We start from the raw sequence: 21,984 nt of genomic DNA, 5'->3' as shown, positions 1-21,984 counted from the left end.
GTGTGTGTGTGTGTGTGTGTGTGTGTGTGTGTCTGTGTGTCTGTATCTGTGTGTATATGCACTTTCCTGTCTGTTAGAGAAGTCACTATATAAAAGAAGCTGGACTCACCAAATGTGAAACCTGGCTTAAAATAGGGGCCATGTGGTCTACATCAGATTCACTTTGGGAAGCCTTGAGGGTGAGTGGCATTTCAAAGGATTAGTAGCTATCCCCCAGCAGCCAGCAGAAGGGCTTGATGAACACTGATCTTTGTGATGTGACCTGCAGCATATGTGATAATAGGTCGAAGATGGAGAAAACAGCCCTGCTTTCAGATATGAACCCCAAACTGAAAGTCACAAGGGCAGACGCTCCAAATGGCAGTGTTGGCTTCTAACTGAGCTGCTTATCAGATGGGCTATTCTGTGTAACTATGTGTGTCTGTATCAGTCAGGGTAGACTTGCTGCTGCAACAAATAGCCCTCAAATCTCATTGACTTGACACTTTACACATTTATTTCTGGCTCATGTCCCAGTCTGATATAAGTGAGAAGGGGATGAGAGTTCTCTTCACTGTAATTCAGGGACCTAGGTTCCTTCTGTTTAGTAGTCAAACATTGTCTAGGCAGGCAGGGTCTTCCCCTGAATTCTCAACATCCAGCTGGTAGGTGGAAGAAGAAAGGGACATGTGGAGGATGCCGTAGAAGTTTTTGGGCCCAGGGCTAAAAGGGCTCATGTCACTTCCTCCTATGCTCCATTGGCCAGAACTAGACATATAGACTGTCTAAAGGAAAGACTGACTGGGAAATACAGAGCGGCTGTGTGTTCAGGAAGGAGAGGAACCAGGTTTGGTGGGTCTCTGGCTGCTGTCTGCCACCCTCTGCCACTGTGCTCAGGATGTAAACAGCTGGAGTGGGTTCCTTATTGATGGCAAATGAGTGAATCTCCTAATCTGTTCCATGTTGTTTCACCACACTTGATCCAATGGTTCTGCCACTCCTTAAATTGTGCATAGAATTCCATGTTTAGTATTCTCTTCAGAGCCTGTGAATATTCTAATGAATGGAAATTTTTTATTCCTTGAGGGTTCATTTGAATTCTGGAAGCACCCCCAAATCACTAGGAACCCAGTCTGGGAATAAGGGGACCAATCAAGCTAAATTTTCTTCTTTGGGTCAAAAATGAAGGGTGAGCACAGAGCCAACTGACTCTTGAGGCAATTTCCAAAGTTGAGATCCCAACAGAACACATTTTGAGGACTGACAGGACCTCTCAAAGGGCTAACTTGAAAGAATATCATGTATTTATTTTTGGGGCGCCTGGGTGGCGCAGTCGGTTAAGCGTCCGACTTCAGCCAGGTCACGATCTCGTGGTCCGGGAGTTCGAGCCCCGCGTCGGGCTCTGGGCTGATGGTTCAGAGCCTGGAGCCTGTTTCCGATTCTGTGTCTCCCTCTCTCTCTGCCCCTCCCCCGTTCATGCTCTGTCTCTCTCTGTCCCAAAATAAATAAATGTTGAAAAAAAAAATTAAAAAAAAAAAAAGAATATCATGTATTTATTTTTAAGTTTTTTAAAAGTCTATTTATTTTGAGAGTGGGGAGGGGCAGAGGGAGAGGGAGAGAGAGAGAATCCCAAGCAGGCTCTGCACAGTCAGCATGGAGCCCGACGTGGGGCTGCAACTCACAAAACCCTAAGATCATGACCTGAGCCAAAATCAAGAATCAGACACTTAACCAATTGAGCCACTTAGGCACCCCAAAAGAATGGCATTTATTGAGATAAATTGTGTGGGTTTGCATCCATGCATATGTGTGTATGTGTGTGCAGTGAGTGACAGCGATTATGGTTCAGGTGCTCTTTTATTCATGACCTGTGGTCTTTTTTGCCTAACCAGATTGAAAGACCTTCAGTTATAAATCATCCCAATTCGTGGTTTTAAATCTTTTTTATGTGCTCTGTCAACTTATCCAACCTATCATGGATTTGTTCAGTCACTCACTTGGTAAGTATTGAAGTCTATATGTGCAAAACTCGAAAGAAAGAAAGAAAGAAAGAAAGAAAGAAAGAAAGAAAGAAAGAAACTGTGAAACCAGATGACAGCAGTTGCTTTGTAGCTCAGTCTGTAGGTGCTGGAAGCAGAGTGTTCTAGGATGAAGAAGCAATAATTGGGCACAGACTTCTTGGATGGCCAGGAAGAGAGGAACTGGGCTTGGAATAGACTGCACTTGGATGTTTCAACCAAAGTGTTCTGAGAAGAGTAATTATCTGCAAGATTTTCTAATCGACTGAAGAGATTAGATCAGTTCTTCTCTGGACTGAAGTTTTACTTTTCTGGGGAAACCCAGTGCCCTGGAAAATCTTCACGTCTGTTTTAGAATTAGTCATTTTACCCCAAGACACCCGGCCTGAGCTTATCTTTTCCCCACAAGCAGTAGCTAGAAGCGTAAGAGATAGGGGTGGATCATGCTCTCTGGCTGCAGTTCCAGGAACAAATTTGGGGATCCCATCATTCTATCATACAGCTGTGTTCAGAGATGAGGGGGCAAAGCCTTATTTCTGAAAGTGTGGTTCTCGGATCACTAAGGTAAGAAATCACCTGGGATTTTTTGCTAACTCGAGATTCCTGGGCCCTTGCCAGACCTACTAAATCAGATCTACTGAATCAGCCTAAGCAACTTCTTCCCCAGGCGATTCTCTCAAGTTTGAGAAGTACAGGTGGAAAGGCTTTGGGTTGACCGGAATCTGAGATTAGTTGTCTTTATTATCTCCAGCCTCTGTGGTAGGCGTTAGCACTCCCAGACCAGAGCTTTATGTGATGTGTGCTGGTGAGGTAAGCTGGTCTGTGCCGGGGTCTAATAAACCACCCTGCAGGGAGGCACTTCCCCATGGGCCACACTGATTAGCCAGAGACAAAGCATCTCACAACCTCATCCCACTAAGAACAGTGGAGTTGGGTTGTATCACCTTGGTGTGCATGTGAGTGCACAGGTGTGTGTGTGTGTGTGTTTGCTTGCAGCTGTGGGTCTATTTATCTGTAGACCTGGATATATATGTTTTGTTCTCTCTGCCATTAGCTAGTGCAATCCTCCCCTTGCTTTCTGCCCCAGCCCCCAAATCCTCCCTTCTTTCCAGTCCCACCCCTTAGGTTGCTAGGGCTCCATGGTCATGGTACTCAACTGCAGCTGGGGTCCTGCAATTCATGGTCAATCCTTAAAAATGAAATAAAATCTTTCCTGAACCAGGTGTTATACTAGATACCCATATGCATCGTCTCGTTTGATCCTCAGAACAACTCAGTGAGGTAGGTACTGCTGTTTCCCCTATTTTACAGATGAGGAAATTAAGGCTCAGGAAAATGAAGTAATGTACTCAAGATCCCACAGCTGGTAAGTGGCAGATCTGGATTTGAACTCAGATCATTCATCGCTCACAGTCCACAGTCCCCGTGGAAGAAAGTCCAGCTCTTCTCTTCTCTCTGTAAGTCCTCAGCTGCTCATCCTTTACTTCTAGAGCAGGCATTGGCAAACTATAGCCCCCTGGGTCAAATCGAGGGCGGGGCTTGTTGTTATTTTAATTGAGGTGAAATTCACAAAATGAGCCATTTTAACCATTGCCTGTTTTTAAATTCTTTTTCATGTTTATTTACTTATTTTGAGAGAGGAGAGTGTGAGCGTGTGCACAGGAGAGGCAGAGAGAGAATCCCAAGGGGACTCAATCTCAGGAAACACCCAGGCACCCCTCAAAATAAAGTTTTATTGCAGTTCTGCCCATTCAGTCACATATTGTCTGTGACTGCTTATGCACTACTGTAGCAGAGGTGAGCAGTTGTGACAGAGAACATATGGCCCACACGCCTAAAATATTGACTGTCTGGCCCTTTATGGAAACAGTTTCCTGGCCTCTGCTTTAGAGAGTATTGACCTGGATCCAGGCCCTTGGGAATGAGTTTTCTCAGACATCTGTGTCCCCATGAAGAAACACCCATCCTTCCTAAAGGTAAATTCCCCTCTTTTGTTGTATGCCATGCTTTTGTACCTCATGGACCTAGCTCCTCAGCAACCCCTGTTTCCTCCTAATTCCTCCTGTTTCCACCACCCACGGGTCAGTCCTGGCAAATACACACCTTTGCCTGATCTGCTGTGTCCCATCCCATTTTTCTTTCTTTTGTGTCCAAATGACTGGTAGAGAGAGGGTTTACACCTGGATATTTCACCTTCTCTCCTTACTTTCCCTCCTTACCTTCTACAATCCAGCTTCCAGCTTCTGCCCTTCAGTTAACCTTTTGAACACATCTCCATGTGGATGTCTTGGAGTTCTGTGAAATTCATATAATCTACATGGTGTCCCATCTTTGCAAAGGCCATGGTATCGTGTTGCCCTGCTGTCCAAAATTAGTTTGTCTTTGTCTCTCTCTTTCTCCTTACATCTGTTCTGCTACCAAATTCTGCTGCCCCCCCTTTTTTTAAATTTTTTTTTTAATATTTATTTATTTTTGAGAGAGAAAGACAGAGTGCGAGTAGGGGAGGAGGAGAGAGAGAGAGGGAGACACAGAATCTGAAACAGGCTCCAGGCTCTGAGCTGTCAGCACAGAGCCCAACGTGGGCCTAGAACTCAGGACCAGCGAGATCATGAGTTAGGCCAAAGTCGGATGCCCAACCAACTGAGCTGCCCCGGTGTCCCTCTGCTGCCCTTTTTGGAAATGTCTCTTGGGTTGCACTCTTCTTCATTCCCGCCATCAATTCTTTGGTCCAGGCCTCCATCACTTCCTGTCTGAATCACTACTGAGGCTCCTCACTGGTGTCCCTACCTCCCCCTTCCTGAGCTCATCTCTCAGATACTGAGAGCTCAAGTAGAATCAGGGCCTTGGTGTTTGCTTTCACCATTCTTTCCAGAGTCTTGTCCCTGCTGTAGTCCTCAGCACCCATGTCATATACTCTCTCTTGCACTGAAAATGTTCTCTTTTGCTTTTTTGCTCGACAAACTCCTTCAGAAAAGAATTCTGATATTACCTCTCTAAGAAAGCTTCTCCAGAAAATCCTCAATATTCTTAGAGGACTTGCTTCATACTTTTGTAAAATAACTTCTTCTACTTACTTGTAGGTCTGTACTTTCTCCTAATCTGCTGGCCAGTCGAGGGCAGAGACTATATCTATCTTCCTCATCTCTGTGTACCCAGAGCCTAGCATGGTGCCTGTTGGTACTGAGTAGGTGCTCACTAAATGCTTCTTGAGCAACCACTTTGATCACATCCCTCTACTGCTGTAAGCTTACACTGAGTCTCTCCTGCCCACTGCACTAAGTTTAAGGCAGTGGTTTTCAACCTTGGATGCACATTAGAATCACCTGGGAGCTTTTGAAGACTACTGATGCCCCAGCCCCATAGCCAGAGATTTGGATTACGTAGGTGGGTTCTAAGCACTGGCATTTTGTAAAAACTCACTTGGCAATTGTAATACCCAGCCAGGATTGAGAATCACTGGTCTGTCTGATGCCTAGTTTTCATACTCTCATTCATTCTCCATCTCCGCAGGAGATCCTGCTCAGAACCCTTCTCACACATGTGGCCTCTTCCCAAATTGCTCTCTCTCATTCAGACCACCCTTCTCTCCCCACTCAGACAAGGGCAGGGACCCTGTAGGTTTGCCTCCCCAGAGCACCAAGCACAGGGCTGCAAGTGTTGGGAGAGGTCCCTGCAGAGTGTGAGCCTGAGTGCCCAGGTTTTGTTTTTTTTTCTTTTTTCAAATCTTTCTTTATTTTTGAGAGAGAGAGAGAGACAGAGTGTGAGCAGGGGAGGAACAGAGAGAGAGGGAGACACAGAATCCGAAGCAGGCTCTGGGCTCTGAGCTGTTAGCACCGAGCCTGACGTGGGGCTCCAACTCATGAACCACCAGTTCATGACCTGAGCGGAAATCAGACGTTTAACTGACTGAGCCACCCAGGCAGGCACCCCTGAGAGCACAGGATCTATTTGGGTTGGGTGGGGAGGAAGAACTGGGTGTGTTCCTAGCCTGCCTCCACACCAGTGTGTGGACAGCATCCGTTTCCCTACACGAGTAAATGACCCCCTGTTGGCAGAGAGCACAGAGCACCCAGCCTTAGATTTGCTCCGCTAGCAGGCATGCAGCCCTGTTTCCTGTCCCATACTCTTCCAATCCTCTCCTTACAAAGTGGGGATGGTTCAAGGTAGAGGAGAGGGCACTGGGCTGGTGTCCGAAGATGAGTTCGGGTTTGGCCTTCTGTGTGTCTTCTGCAGGCACATCCCTCGTCTTGCAGGTCCTGGGCCTATCGCTCAGGTCCCTGCAGCTCAGTCAGTGGAGTTTTTACTGCTGTCTTGACAAGGAGCCCCCAACCCCCGAGGCCACTCGGAAGGAGCAAAAGACGTCACAGGCCCGATGTTTCCGCTTGCTCATGTGAAACAAAGACCTTTGGAAACAGGACATTTTGAGACATTTATTATCTTTTTTTTTTATTATTTATTATCTTCGAGAGATTTACTTATCTTTTATTGTCCACAGTGGGTCAGAGATTAGAGGGATCTTTTGTGTAATGAAAGCCACAGCTTCAACTATTCCTTTTTTCCAAATTTTAAAAACAGATAAATCATGAGACTCATAATGTAACTGTTATTTAGTTTAACCCATGCTGAAAGAACTCGGGATGGCAGTGACCCATGGGGGTGGAGAGTGGAAGGGAACATGGGTATCTCTCCCTTTGAGCGCTAACCACACAAACGCTCTGTTCATTGAGCTCCGCATGGCATATTTATGGCACAGGTATACTTTTCTCTCTGCGTATTTTTTTGAAGTTTAATTTATTTTGAGGGGGAGAGGGGCAGAGGGAGAGGGAGAATCCCAAGCAGACTCTGTACTGTCAGTGCAGAGCCCGACACGGGGCTCGAACCCACAAACTGTGAGATCATGACCTGAGCCAAAATCAAGAGTCGGATGCTCAACCAACTGAGCCACGCAGGCACCCCTCTATGTATATAATACTTTATTAAAAACATTTTTTTAATGTTTATTTATTTTTGAGAGAGAGAGACAGATTGTGAGCTGGGGAGGGGCAGAGAGAGAGGGAGACACAGAATCTGAAGCAGGCTCCAGGCTCCAAGCTGTCAGCACAGAGCCCAACACGGGGCTGGAACTCATGAACTGTGAGATCATGACCTAAGCCAAAGTCAGATGCTTAACTGACGGCCACCCAGGTGCCCCTGTAGATCATATTTTAATAAAAAGTTTCAAATAGTTGCTCATGCCCTTGTGAGAAATTCAGACAACACAGAGAAGTACACATGGTCTTCCAATGACTTTAAAAATAAAACCCAGTGAATGTAAAAGTTGATAACACAAATATTTTTTTTAAACACCTTTAGTTCTAAGTAATAGTGTGTTAAAGAGAAGAAACAGAAAAGAGAAGGACAGAAAGATCAGGCATGAGGTAGGTGATTGGCAGAAAACCATACAAAGAGAGAGAGAGAGAAGAAAAAAAAAGAGCCTGATGGAAAAGTAGGGATATGGATGACCAGGGAGGCACTCACTGATGCAGAGTGAGATGTGAAGAAAAGTAGAGATGGAAGTAAGCAGAAACAGCCCCATGGAGGAGACACCTTTGAACAGAAAGCAAAAGAGAAAGGCCAAAAGAATGGCAGGGGGCAAGGGGGGAGCCCAAGGAGCCACAGAGGAAGGTGAAACCCCCCAGACTCACAGCACAAGGCAAAGAGGAGCGGCAAGGGGACAGGGGGAATCCAGCTGAGAGATAAAGGTGTGGGTCTTGCACCTGATCACCACTGGATTGCCGCTGCTTGTTGAAAGGCAGGGGAGCTTTGCAATCACATGAAGACATTGGCTCCCCAGTGACTCTGGATCAGGGCCCGGTGCTTGGGAGGCACTCATCAAATAGGTATCGACTTATTGACTGAATGAAATGATGCCTGAAACCCCAGGCCCCTCTGCCCGCAGTGGGAAGTTCACCTCTGAGTGTTCTGCTCTTTCCCTAGGGCCCTGGCCACTTTGCCCAGTGTCCTGGCATCCTAGGAATTTCCCTGCCTGCTCCGGGGAGGATTTTTCATGCTGGAAGATTTTGCAAAATAAGACCACTTTATCAAAATCCTGTTGCGTCGGAGAATGTTCCTGGCTCATTGACGTTTCCAGTGTGTAACCGATTTTATCGGAGGAATGTTATTTGGAATGCAGTGGTCCTTTCAGATGGGCAGACAAGAAACGGAAGGTCATTCAAGGACCCACCCCAAGCTGTCTAAGTTAGAACTCAGGGTTGCCGTACATGATGCTTGGGAGCCTGGCCAAGCCATGAGCAAGCCTTCCTCCCTGGAGGAGGTCCCAGCGGTTTGCAGTGGAATTGTGGTGTTTATATCTCACCTTGGCCCTCAAGGCAAATACACCAGCTGGTGGAGATGCAGCGAGGGCTCCCGAGGCCTGGGGTCCAGCAAGCAGCTCAGCTGGACCTGGGCAAAATGAAACCATTCCTGACATTTCAGAAAGGGGACAGTAGGCTTCTTCTGTTTCTGGGTCTCTGAACAAAAATGGTGCTGGTGTAGTAAGTGTGCCGGGGGGGCTTAAATCCTCCCTCCTCTGTTGTAAGCCACATGCTTCCAGGGTCGGTTGCTTCTGTTTGCAGAGGTTCTTATACTGAGTGGGATGGAGAGACTGAGACAGGAGGGGAGGGGATGTCAAGGGAGGTCAGAAGTCTTTGTTCCTGGTGGGAGGGAATCTACCCCGAAGTGGGACAGGCTAAGGTGCTCCAGCTCAGGCCAGGGATGCTGGACACTGGTCAGCAACGAGGGGCAAGTTGGGAACAGCTAGTGCTGCTGGACGCTCTCCACTAACATCCGTGAACCCTTGACAGAGCTGGGTATTCTAGCACGTTTCTCTCACTCTACAACTATTTCTAAATGTCTTCATCGTCCTGGGTAGACTGGTGTCCCCAAAAAGATATGTTCAAGTCCTAACCCCTGGTACCTGTGAATGTGACTTTACTTGAAAAGGTCTTTGCAGATGTAATCAAGTGAAAAGGAGACAATCCCGGATTAGGCTGGGCCCTAAATCCAATGACTGTTGTCCTTCTAAGAAGGCCATGTGAAGACACAGACACGAAGGGAGAAGGCCATGTGACTACAGTGATGTGTGCACAAGCCAAGGAATACCAAGGATCACTGGCAACCACCAGAAATTAGGATGAAGCGAGGTGCCTAGGTGGCTAAGTCGGTTAAACGTCTGACTCTTGATTTCGGCTCAGGCTGTGACCTCACAGTTGGTGACATCGGGCCCTGCACCAGGCTCTGCACTGTGAGCACATAGACTCCTTGGGATTCTCTCTCTCCCTCTCTCTCTCTATCCCTTTACCATTCTCTGTCTCAAAATAAATAAACTTAAAAAAGAATAAAGAAAGAAATTAGGACGAAGCAAGGAAGAATTCTCCCCTAGAGCCTTTAGGGGGGAGCCTGGCCCTGCTGACTCCTTGATTTTGATAACAACCGCAGGAAGTAAATGAATATATTTGTGTTCCTCAAAATTTCAAATCCCTCAGCTCCCTGCTCCTGCTTCAGTCCCTTCACACTTAGCATATATCTTATATTTGCTATTTAATAAAGAAAATGGAAGTCCTCAGCCAGAAATCCAGACCCCTTCGCTGTGCCCCCTCTCCTCTTTTCCTCCTTCCAAGGCCAGTCCTTCTGCCTGTGCTAGGAATTCTATCTCCTCCTGCTTCTCAGAAAACCTTATCCTGACCACCATCTTTTCTCTTCCGTAGAGCTCTGATTTTCTCTCTCCCACATAGACCCTTTCCATGTTCAAATTCTTCCCCTAAAAGTAAGGAAAACTTCCCTACTCCTTCATTCTTCCCCTTCAAAGCCAGACTCTCTTGATACACCATCTTACCAGTGTGGTTTCTTCATTTCCCGCCCCTCCCTACTCTGTTGCTGCCTCTGCTCCAATTGCTACATTCATACCTTCCTTATTATGGTCAGAGGGGACTTCCATGTTGCTAAAGCCAATGGGTATTTTCGGTCTTCACCTTACTTGACCCTTCATCAGGGTCGCATACTGTTAATCAACATCTCCTTCCCTTTGCTCCAGTGACGTGACTTTCTCCTGGGTCTCCTCCCACATCTGTGTGGCTCCTTCCCCAACTCCTCCTGGCTCAGTCTCCTCTCCCTAGCCATTTCATCTTGTGGCCCCAGGGCTCATTTTTAGGTTCTCTTCACTTACCATAGTGCTCTCTTTTCTAGGTGATCTCATTCCCTTGTGTGCATATCTGGACCTCAGACTTGGACCTCTCCTTTCAGCTCCACATCTGCACATCTAAATGCACACTTGACATTGCTACTCAGATATCTCAGTCACCCAGACCCAAGTCCAAAACAAAGTTAATGATCTTAACCTCAAAGATCTAGTTGTCCTACGCTGTTTCCTCTCCTTGTGAATGGTACTACCATCCAGCCAGTCGTGAAGGCTAAAAACTCAGGAAATCTTTGACCTCTTCCCCCTCATCCTCCACATCCATCAACATATCTTATGGATTTTGCCTCGTACAATCTCAGATCTCTTCTATGAATTGACTTCTATCATCCTTGTCCAAGAATTATAATTTCTCACTTGGACTCCAAGAGTTCAGACATCAGCTCTTGTTTCTAAGTCATTCATTCCCCTTATCATAGCCAGAATAATGATTTATTATTCTGTTGCAAATCATGTCACTCCTCACCCCCTTTCTCTTTTCCACTCCCACCTCACCCTACCTCCCCAACTTAAAGCCTTAAAATGACTTCCCTAAATTCTTAATGTAAAGCAAAAACCTTTGAAATTAGCTGTTAGGGTCTGTCTGATCTGGTTGCTATCAAGATCTCAAACCTCACTTCCCTCCCTCTTCCTCACTCTGTGCTCCAGCCACATTAGTTTTCTTTTGGTGTTTTACATTTATCCCAGTTCTTCCTGCCTCAGGACCTTTGCACATAGTATCCCTGCTCTCCTTTGCCTGATAAACAGCCTATTAATTGCCTATTCGGCTTTCAGAGGGTGGCTCAATCTCAGGTTTACAGGAAAACTGAAGACCCCTCCTAAGTGTTCTCCTTCTGGGCACTTTCCACAATGACAAATTTACATTTATGTTCTTTTGATTACTGTCTGTCTTCTCCAAACCTTTAAGGCCTATGAAGTCTGAGACTCACCCAGCATCCAGCACAATGCTAGGCACAAAGTAGCCACTTAGTAAATATTTGTTGAATGACTAAATAAAAGAAAGAAGGTACTGTGTTGGAGTCTGGGGATACACCGATGAATGAGGCATGGAGCTTCTCAGAAAGCAGCTCATAAATTGGGGGATGGGGGCAGGGGACAACCCAACGAGAGGATGACTAAACAGACTCAGGGTATAATGGGGTGATGAGTACATAGAAGAGGAGCACGCCAGAGGAGATGGTGCTGTCTGGGCCCCACTCACCACTGCCGATGAAGCTCAATCCAGGTGTCTGCTGGCTGATCTCAGCCCTTAGGGATCCTAGTCCTGTGATGTGACTGCTATGCAGCCACCACTGTATCCCATCCATGGCAATGCCACCCCACGCTGCCACGAATCCTACAGGCGATGTCCTAAGGATCTGGGCACATGTCAGGCCTGAGCAGAGTGCAGTGTTATTAAAGGCTCTGGTTACAATTAGAGCGTCTTGTGGAGTGCTTCAGTTGGAAGAGCTCTGTGCCTTCTGGACAGTGATCTCATCACATCCTCAGACCAACCCAGGGATGCAGCAAAGGGTAATGATTTCTCTCCCCACTCTACAGGTGGGGAGACTGAGGCCAATGGAGACCACTGGACTTGGCCAAGGAGTGAGAACAGTTTGGGAACGGAACTTGGAGAGAACCCAAAGCCCTCTCTACGGGGTCGCACCAGCCACACCAGTTGGCAGAGGACAGCTCTTCAGGCCAAGGATAAGCTGCAGCAGGAGCCTGTAGGCTTGTTTACTTTGGTGCAGAAGGACATTTCATCAGCTCTTGGAACCACAGAATGCTAAAGCAGATGGGCCCTCAGAGATCATCTGACTCAGCACCCTTGTTTTATGAGGGAGGAAACTGAGGCCAAAGCAATGAAAATCCTTTACCCTCCCGTTCCTTCCCCTGCCCTTCTGATAGTGAGTGGTAGGTCACAGACTTCTAGCTGTCTACCCACATCCCTTCTCCCCTTCTTTGCCCATATGGCTAGACTGCATTTCCCAGACCCCTTTGCAGTTTGGTGAGCCATGTGACCATGTTCTCTCCAGTGGGGTGTAAGAGGAAGTGAAGAATGCCACTTCCAGGCCTGGCCCTTTAAAACCTCCCATGCTCACACCTCCATATTCTTTTCACCTCTGGCTGATTGGGATGTCACTTCCAAGGGCAACCTTCCATACATTGAGAATGGTAGAGCTGCCATGGTGTGGATCCTTGGAAGGCTGTGTGGAAAAGAGCAAGCCGCTGACCTGAACGTCAGTGCCTAAGGCTGTTAGGAGAACCAGAAGAAGAAAACATCTGTGATGTGAGGCTGTAGCACTTGGGGGCCTGTAGTCCTGCAGTCTGGCCGAAACCTCATCTAACCAACGCAGGCAGAGACAGAAAGCCCCTGCAGAAACTCTGACCACATGCAGTATTGGGTGGTAGAGACACCTGGCTTACTGCTGAGTTCACTGTCAACCACTTTGGAGTGTCCCCACTCCCACCCATGGAGAGGTTAGGAATGCCTGACTCCTAACTCACTCCATCTGGGAACCAGGTCCAAGCTGGCTTCCCGACTGTTTCATTTTAGATCAGTAGATTCCTAGCGCTGGGAGACATCTGAAAGGTCATCTGATTTGTCCCCTGCCTCCAGATAGGGCCTCTTTGAAGCCATCTAGGGTGACCAAAAATCTTATTTGGATTTTTATATCCCTGGGAAGGAAACACCACAAATGTCCTTAAACACCCATTTCATACCTCCTTGCTAACTGTGTTAGAGGTCTTTACTGAACCCTAAAACACCAGAGCTGGAGCACTCCTTAGCAATCATCTCAGACAGTCTTTGTTTCACAGATGAGGAAACAGAGGCTGAGATCACACAGTTAAACAATGGTAAAGTCAGGACAAGAAGCCAGGGCTCCAAGACCAAGCTCACTACTCTTTCTAAGGTTCTATCTGCCTCCAAGTCTCTCCTGCTGTTTTCTCTTATTCTGTCCTAGAAGGAGATGAAAAAGTGCCAGGGTCCATTTCACCGTGTTCAGTCTTTCCAGGTTCTCCTGCATCTTCCCCTCCTCCTCCACAGGTTAAGCCCTTCCCAGCTGACATGACGCGTGCTTGGTTATTTCTCTTAGAAAGCAGAGAGGAGATTAGAGAGAGAGATCTGTGGTGCCCAAAAGGGAGGGACATGTCCCACATGCATGTTTGCTCCTTGGGCTTTGGTAATGAAACGCAGACTCTCTAGTGGGATCTCTGAATCCACATGAGAAGCCATTAAACCCTTAAATGTTGTTACTGGTTGCCTGGAAGGGCGACCTGTCCTATGTGAAATGTACTCCGAGGAAGGGAGGGGGTGGTGGTGACCAGAACCTCTGAGTGCAGTGTCTTGGCTTGTTGGGGCTTGTCTGGCTGCGTCTGGACAGCTGGGTAGTTCTGCCTGTTAATATGAGAACAGGATCCTGAGAAGTTGAGCTGGGGCCACGAGAGCAAATCAAGTTACTTACAGGGGATCATTGTATGGTACTTTCTTGGAAAGACCTGGAAACTCCATGTGAGAGCCCTGGCAAGTTGGTTTGTCTTGTGGTTGTTCAAAACAAAATAAAACAAAACCAAATCGTTACTCCCCACTCCCCCTTTTAAGGTGAGGTTGTTTATACACAGTATCCTTTATGTTTTCTGCCAAGTGACTCACTTGGACTGAATCACTAGAAAGTGGGCCTAGATCCATCTGCAGCTGTCCTGGACACCATGATCTGCTCATGGCCCTGGAGGTGGGGGTCATGGAGCTCTGGAGACAGCAGAGAGGAGCGGAGAAATGGGGTGGAGAGCCAGGCCTGAAATGGAAGTCCATACTCATAGTTTTCTGAGCATCGGGTGGTCAGATAGGAGTCCCCAGTGGAACCGAAGAGATTCCCCAAGGAACTCCAGTGTTCCATTTCAGTTGAGACATCGTCTAGATTATTGCAAATTCTGTATTATGGGACCAGAATTAATAATGCCACACAGTCCTTTACAGGTAAACCTGTTAATCTTTGGGTCTAGCTTCAGAATTCTGAGTTAATTATTTTCCCATTTTGAGCCCCTCTTTCTTCACCTAGAAGTAAAGACTCTTGCAGTCCCTAAAATTTAGACATTTATTTACTGGGAAGGGAAGGGATATGGACACAAATGGAACTTCATTTGCCAGGAAATGTTGTTTTCATTAAATCTTTGAATTTCTCCCCTGAAAGTTTTCATTTAAAATTCAGTGATCCCTGTGTGTCCTTCTGTTTAATTTTTTGATCTGCGGCCCTTTTTCTGATTACGAGTTTGCCTAGCCGTGCCTGAATTCACAGTTTTCTTTTCCCTGTGGCCTGTTTGGGTGTCCGGGAGGTGACATTTCTGCCGAACTCTTGGTGCGAGCCAAAGTTCACATCGGAGCAGTGGTCCGATGGGGTTGGAGTCCGGACTTGAGAAGGCGCTGGGGGATAGGATGACTCTCAGGTTGGCCACAGGGCGAGGCGTTAGGCTTGGCAACAGCGAACCCAGCACCAGCCCAGAGGAGTAGTGGTGGTGGCGGGAACGGGGGTGGGGGTGGGGAGGGCAGTTCAAACGAGCAAGGGGCAGTGACCGCGCGCTGTGAGGAGCAGGGGGAACAGGTTCTTCTCTCACATATCAAAGCACTTTGTACAATCCAGTTAGTGCAAATCACATCACCCAGTACCTGCTTTTTACCCATTTACTGTGCATTTAAGGAGTTGGGAAATTCGGAGGACTCGGTTTTTCTGATTTTTTCTCCCAGTGGCAAAGTAGCAGTGATGGGGGTGGGGAGGGCGTGTGTGAGTGTGACCGAAGTTGGCCGGCAGCGTGGCCCTCACCCCGCGGTCCCGGGCCGGCCCCCGCCCCCTTCCTGCCCTCTCCCCGCCTCCGGGCCCGGCCGCGCTCGGCCGGTGATGTCAACCCGAGGAGGAGCCGCCCGCCCGCCCGCGGCCCGCCCGGGCTAATTAGCATGTAGCGGCGCCGGGGCCGCCTCCGCCTCCGCCGCGCCCGCCCGGCCCCGGCCGCCCTCCCGCGGCTCCCCACAACTTTTGAGGCGGGGACTGCGCTCGCAGCCTCACTTCGCTCACTTCCCCGGCCCCGCGCGGCGCCCGCCGCCCGCTTCCCTCGCACCCGCGGCCGCCCCGCGCCCGCCCCGCGCGCCGGGCATGTGAGCGCGGGCGGGCGCCGCCACCATGGCCTCGCCGCCGCTCCCGCTCCCGCTGCTGCTGCTGCTGCTGCCGCTGCTGCTGCTGCTGCTGCTGCTGCCGCCGCCGGCCGCTCCCGGGACGTGGGGGCAGCCGCCCTCCCCGGCCCGCCGCGCGCCGAGCCGGGCGCCCCTCGCAGGAGCGGGGCTGGCGCGGCCGCCCGAGCCCGAGCCCGGCCCCGAGCGCGAGCCGACGCCGCCCACGCCGCCCCGGGAGCGCCGCGGGCCCGCGCCCCCCGGCCCCAGCCGCACGGCCCTCGGGCCGGCCGCCGCCACACGCCGGGGACGCTCGCGCCGGGCCCCCCAAGGCGGGAGCGCGGGTGAGTGAGAGCCGCGGCCGGGCGCCGGGAAGCCTCGGGCGGGGGGCGTGGGCGCGCTTCGGAGCCGCATCCCCAGCCCTAGGCCCCTCCGCGCGCTCGGTCCCGGCCGCCCCCATCCCCCGCCCCGCTTACCTGGGCCGTTGGGGACCCCGGGGGTGGGCCGCGAGGGAGGGTGGCCAGCGGGGAGAGTGCTGTCCTGGACTCCATCGCTGGTGGCGGGACTGGGGGGTGTGACCGTCCTGTTCTCCCCCCACCCATGGAAGAAAACTTGTCTTCCGTGGCGTACCCTGGACCTCTTCCCCGACACCTCCCTTTAACAAAAAGAAAAGAACCTCCGCCCCACCAACCTTCCAAAGGCGCTTCTCCCACCTCGGAGGTGGTAACATCTTCCCGTCAATTCCCCAATGCCAGTCTTTTCCTATAGATACAGAAATGGCCTCTCCAGATACAGAGCGTAACTTTCGAAGATAAATAACTGATATTTAAGGGTTCTAGCCTTGAGAATATTGTAAAGGACAAAGGATGTAGTTGGAAACACAACACTCTACTGGTTCTCTCTAAAAGCAGAGGAGGGATGGGGGGCGGGGGGGCGGGGGGACGACTGTGGAGGTGGGGAGTTACAAGGGCAAACCCTTGCGAGGCAAACGTTGACACAGGACTGCCCCTGAGCCTCCCCTTACTTTCCCAATGGGCTGCTGCTCCATACATAGCCCCTGCCTATCCTGCTCAGAAAGGGACCTGCCCCCTCTGCTCTGGACTTTTATCCAGTTCCTTCTTTAGATCTGGAAGAAATGCCAACGACCTAGGAATTCTGACTGTGACACCATTGTGGCCTTGAGAATGTCACCTCTTTTGATCTCGGTTTCTCCATCTGTGAAATGGAAGTAATGATCCCTGTTTCTCCTAGCCTTCTAGTGATGGTGTGACAAAATGAAAGTAAAAATAAATGAAAGTGCTTTGACTAGTCAGCAGTGTGGTGGTGTTAGCCACTGCCTTCCTGTGAGTGACACCAGGCACATGCTCTCTCTCAGGGTTACCTGGAAAAGCAAGGTTGCTTGCAACACTAGGCATTGATTTGAAGTTCACGTGAAGGTTGAGAAGATTTCATCTAACTAATTGGCACTTTAAGTTTCTCATACCACACACACTATCTCGCGTAGGAATTAGCTTGCTTCATTGAACCTAGGGATGCTTCCTCTAAATAAGAAAAATGTTTTTAAAAAAAATACACCTCCCAGGAAAAAGTCAACTCCACGTTCAGGAGTACTCCCATCATTGCAGAATGCCTTGTCCTTGTGAATATCTAAGGCACTGACACAAGACTGAGAAACTGAGTAACAGTAAGGGAAGAGAGGGGAGAGAGAAGCTATAAAAGACCTATCATAGACCTACCCACTGTGTAACTTCAGATAACTTACAGCATATATTGTTCTAAGTTCCACGAGACAGAATCAAGAACATAAAAGAGAACATTCCCTGATTTTCTCACACTAAGGAACTAAGGAACACTGCATAGTATTTTGTAAATTTTCTAAACGGAGAGCGGGTGTAGGGGATTGAGGCCATTTTGGAGGAGACACCCAGGAGCTGAAGGCAGGTTTCTCTGGCTGGGGGTCAGGCATTCTTAGCTGTGGGGCCCCAGCCTTGTTAGGGGTAGGTGGAAGGGATGCTAACTTACAGGGACATGACTGGATAAGGCTGGCACTTGAGTCTCGTTCCTTCTCATGGCTGGGACCGCTCACACATCACAGAGAGCTGGGTGTTACACAGGGAGAGGAACAGTGGAGGGAATTAGCCTAGGGGACTCAGCAGGTAAGAATTGGGGCTGATCTCCTTTGCTAGTTGGGACATCCTCCCCTCCTGCCCTAAGTGACCCACACTTCTTCATAGATGTGGCAGGTAACACTGCTAGTCCTGGCTTTGCAACCTTCCCGTTGGATGCATTTTGGGAGCAGAGAGCAATGGAGGCTTCGGGTGCATGAGGCTCTGGAAGAATGCATGTGGGAGTCCCAAGAGCAGGTAGCAGGAGCCAGAGTAGTCCAAAATTTCTCTTACCTGAGCAGGTCTCTCCTGGCACCCCCACAAAGCCCACCCAAGATGCACCTGCTCTTCAGCTGATCTAAGGCTGGGCCTCAGGTGGGATGTTAGAACGGTGAGAGTAAGAAAGGAAAATGATTGCCTGTTAAAAACTGCTAGACACTAGTAACACGGCTGAGGATGCGAGCATGTCCTGTGCTTGTTTTCTGGTGGTGGCTCAAACAATGTCACTTAGAGGGAAAAGGAAACAACGAACAAGAAATCCAGCAATAAGTGATTTCAGTGAGTCCGAGTTTCCTAATAACCTCTCAGGATTTTCTTTGGACCCTTTTTGATTGGCCACCATGTATCACAAAGTACAATCAGTCACTTCCCAAGGCAGCAAAGTCTCAACACTGAGAGAACCTCCAGAGGCCCTCTGGTCTGCACTGAGTCCCATGTGGGTATCTGCCCTCTCAGCACCCCTGACAGATGGCCATCCAGGCTCTGCAGTAACGTTTTTGTGTTTGGGGAGGTGCTCGCTCCTGCTGGTAATAAGCCCCAAGTCTTACACATGATGTGCTTCCTTTGATTGTCGGGGAAACTGCCGCAGCCCCTTCTGCTGTGGGGATACAGGTGGTCGGTGCCTGGCATTCATGGCTTGGGCTTCTGGATACACAGGCATCAATGGCAGGGGCCAGAGATGTCCTTTTTTCCCTTGGGGGCCATTTCTAGCCCTTTTCCTCTTGGCAGAGTCGGGGGTCTCATTGCTGAGTAACCTTGCTTGTGTTCCGTCTGTGGGTTGTTTGCCAGCATTAGGCCGCACGTCCTCCATTTGCATACCCACCTATCATCCTGCTGGCTGTTCAGATCCATTGCTGGTGTTTGAGCTGGTGGAGATGGAGACGATGCCAAGTCCTAGAGATTTTCTTTTTCTTGGTGTGTGTATTAACAGCTTAGGGCTTCTGAGCCACAGTTCTGAGCGCTTAAGTTTATATGCCTTGATTTTTGTGCTCCATAGGCCATGCTTTAATTGTGAGACCTGCAGATGAAAGGGGAAGCGAAAGGCTTAAGTCCTCATGAAAATCAATGCAGATGGGAAGAACTTTCCCACCCAAAGGGGAAATGACGCTGAGTAGCTGAGCAGCTGGCCCAAGGAATAATAATCTTAGAAAAATGCAGCTCCCTGGAGTAAAGGAAGCGCTGTGAACCCAGCCCCTCCTGGACTGCTCCATCGCTGTCCCCTGAAGTGCTGTAACTTTTCAGGCCTACTAGCTTTAGCTGCTGGGAGAACCACTACACAGTGCAGCGAAGACGAAGGCCAGGCAGGAGGCAGCCCCGTAGGGAAGGGAGTGTGTGTGGCTACCTCTCCCCTGGCTGAGGCTGGCAGTGGTGCTGGTAGGGATTTCTGAGGAGCCCGCTTGCTTTGATGGAGACTGCTCCAAATTAGAAGGAAGGGTGTGGGGAAAGGGATTCTCTGTGGCGTGCGTGTGTTTAAAAGCCACATCCTTTTAACCTGGCAAGAACCCTTTTATTGCTTCCCTCGATGGGCCTGCAAATGCTGAACTGGTATTTTCTGCCCAAGACCTGGCTGGTGTGGATAGAGGCAGAACAAAAGATATTTGGTGCCCAGCTGGGCAGTGACTGCATACCTAGTCCTGGGAGGCTGGGGAAGGAGTCTGTGCCCTCCCGGTGGTCCCGGTGTCTCCCAGCAGCCCTGCCCAGCTGGCTGGAAGCAGTGTTCTTGGAGTTGACTTGTTGCTCTCTCAGAGACTCTCACGAAGCGAGCGAAGAACAGGTGGCGGTTGTGGTTTCGTTAGCCACTTATTACCTTCTTCCGTGGCTTCCCTCTGCCCGCCCTGCTTTTGTGTGAGTGGGAAATACCAGGGACAGAGATCAGTTTGGGTCTGTCTTTGGACTTGAAGCCTTTGAGCACCTATGTGGTCTGGTTGGCGCTTTCCCATTTAACCCTCAAAACAGTCCTGTGAAGGATAGCACTGCTCTTTTACAGCTGTGGGAACTGAATCCTGGTGAGCTTGGATCACACAGTAAATGGAGGAGCCAACATTCAGACTGATTTGACCAGATTCACCTGTTGTTTCCATGGTATCGTGCAGCCCCGGTTTTCTCAGCGGCCCGATGGTTCTGGATCTCTAAGACCAGTGCAGTGTTCTGCTTCTTCTCTTCTCCATCCCTTGCTCTTACCCCTTGTTTTCGTTTTTGTTTTTGTTTTTGTTTTTTTGAGATCAGGGATGAGAGGCAGGATGTGGATATGACAGCAGTGATGGGAACAACCTGCTAAGTAGAGATCCAAACAAAAATTTTCTTTTGGAAATTGCTCAACACAAGAGCATAAGTCTGTATATATGTATAAAAATGGCATTTTATATAGACATTGTGAATTACACTTCATCTATATGCCAATCCATATGTTACTGATACCAGAGGTAGCTCTGTTAATTATCGCCCAAACTGAAATGCGTTGATGACATTCTTAATGGACTCTGCTGGGAACGTGGCCGGTGTTATGGGGCAGTTGGTATGAACACCCCCTCAACAGGAGGAGAGGTTGGATGGTACCCCATTCTGATGCTCTAGACTTGTTTTCTTTCTAACGTCTGTGCATGCCCTCTTCCACCCGTTCCCTGTTCATCTGGTACAGACAGAACAAAGATGTTTCTATCCTGGCTTCTCCCTCTTCCTTTGTGGGAGTGTGGCAGATGTGTCAGTCTGTGTCAGTTTAGCTAATCTGTAGACCCGAAAACACGGCCAAGAGCCCTTTCTACACATGAGGGGCTCTGCAGCTCTCCACAGGTGAGCTCTCCACAGGCAGAGCAAGTCGGTGGTGCCCCTCAACCCTGTCACCAGGGAGACTGTGGTGTGTTAGTGAACCAGAAGTGAAGAAATGTCACAAGCAGATCATGCCGACCCAAGGAATGGTGTGCAGAGGTGAAGAGGCTGCTGGGCGCCGGTAGTCCAGGCAGGAGGAAGGTGTGGGCTGGGATATGGATAGCACAGAGGGGGTAGGGTTTTGGCATCAGCAAAACCCCAAATACTGAAAAGCTTAAGACTTTTCAAATGGAGGTGATCAGTAGCCGGGAAGTCCGGGGAAGAGGACTTGGGAGACCTGCTAGGGTCCAGAGTCACTGGAGTGAAGACCAGACCGGAAAGGAGGATTCGTACCGATGGTGGAGGGCTCGAGAGACCTGCCTGAGGCATTTGTGTTTGTCACATCTGCACTGAGGAGCCCTGAGAGCCCTTGAGGAAGGAGCAGTATTGCGTGCTTGGTCGGTGTTCCTTTGTGCTTGATGCTGGGACTCGGGGATGAACCACGTGTGGGTCTCTGCCCTTCCTACAGTCCAGGACTTAGTTCAGAAGTCTGGGAATGCTGGCAGGCATTGTATCGGTATGTTGGGAGGAAAACACTGAAAGCAAGGCATGGGCTAGAATGGGAGCGGTGGAAATTGAGAGGGAGCGTTGCAAGGGCCATTTAAAAGAGGAAGGTGGGAGGGCCTGGGGACTGCCTGGCTGTGGGGATGACGAGGACAATGGCAAAGAGCTGGCTGGCCCTGCAAGAGGCTGCCTCCGCTGGAGGTGCTTTCACTGTAAAGCCTGCAGCCTGTCCCAGCGGAAGTATTGTGCAGTCACAGACGTGGAACTGAACTAGGGGGAAGCCAGGGTCAGAGTCAGCCTGGAAGGACGAACCTCAACAGCAGCTGAAGCCAGTGGAGAAGAGGAGGCAGACTCAGACTCAGTGGGTCAAGAGCATCCAGTGTAGATGGTGAGCCAGGAAGCGGCCTGAAGGTGCAGCTGAGAGGGGGGCAGTCTGGAAGCTGGCCATGCATGGGCAGAGGAAGTTACAGATAGGTTGACATGAACCTGCCTGAACTTGCTTTCTCATCCAGGTATATCCAGGTTAAAGGGGAGAGGGAGCCAGGAAGAATGAGGCCTGAGGAAAGACCACTGGATTGATTCTGAGAAGTTCAGGGGAGACTTTAAGAACAGGAAGAGTTTGTTTACCTTAAGGGAGACAGCAAACGCCCACCACACCAGATGAAGTTTAACAGGGACAAGAACTCTGAATTCCCACCCCACTCCACCATCAGGAATTGGCAACAGGACCCACTTGTTACTTGAATGAGAAACTTAGAAGCACTCGATATCCAGCTCCTTCCCTCACCCTCTGCATCTTTGTTTTGGTGGGGAAGGGGGACTCTTGATTCTGTTTTTCGATAGATATATCAGGGATCTGCC

The 21,984-nt window shown here is 49.5% G+C and overlaps 1 protein-coding gene across 2 annotated transcripts in view; it reads left to right on the top strand.

Moving 5' to 3' along the window:
- The first annotated feature begins 15,345 nt into the window (after positions 1 to 15,345).
- Positions 15,346 to 21,984, top strand: part of HEG1 (heart development protein with EGF like domains 1) — a 90,138-nt gene continuing 83,499 nt past the window's right edge. For both annotated transcript variants that reach the window (XM_043594395.1, XM_043594394.1), the window contains exon 1: positions 15,346 to 15,714. In XM_043594395.1, the coding sequence (XP_043450330.1) occupies positions 15,384 to 15,714 (331 nt within the window). In that variant the 5' untranslated portion in view covers positions 15,346 to 15,383. The remainder of the gene's footprint in view (positions 15,715 to 21,984) is intronic.

The sequence above is a fragment of the Prionailurus bengalensis genome, chromosome C2 (assembly GCF_016509475.1).
Source record: "Prionailurus bengalensis isolate Pbe53 chromosome C2, Fcat_Pben_1.1_paternal_pri, whole genome shotgun sequence".
NCBI classification, from domain to species: Eukaryota; Metazoa; Chordata; class Mammalia; order Carnivora; family Felidae; genus Prionailurus; species Prionailurus bengalensis.
This window is presented reverse-complemented; position numbering and strand designations above follow the sequence as displayed.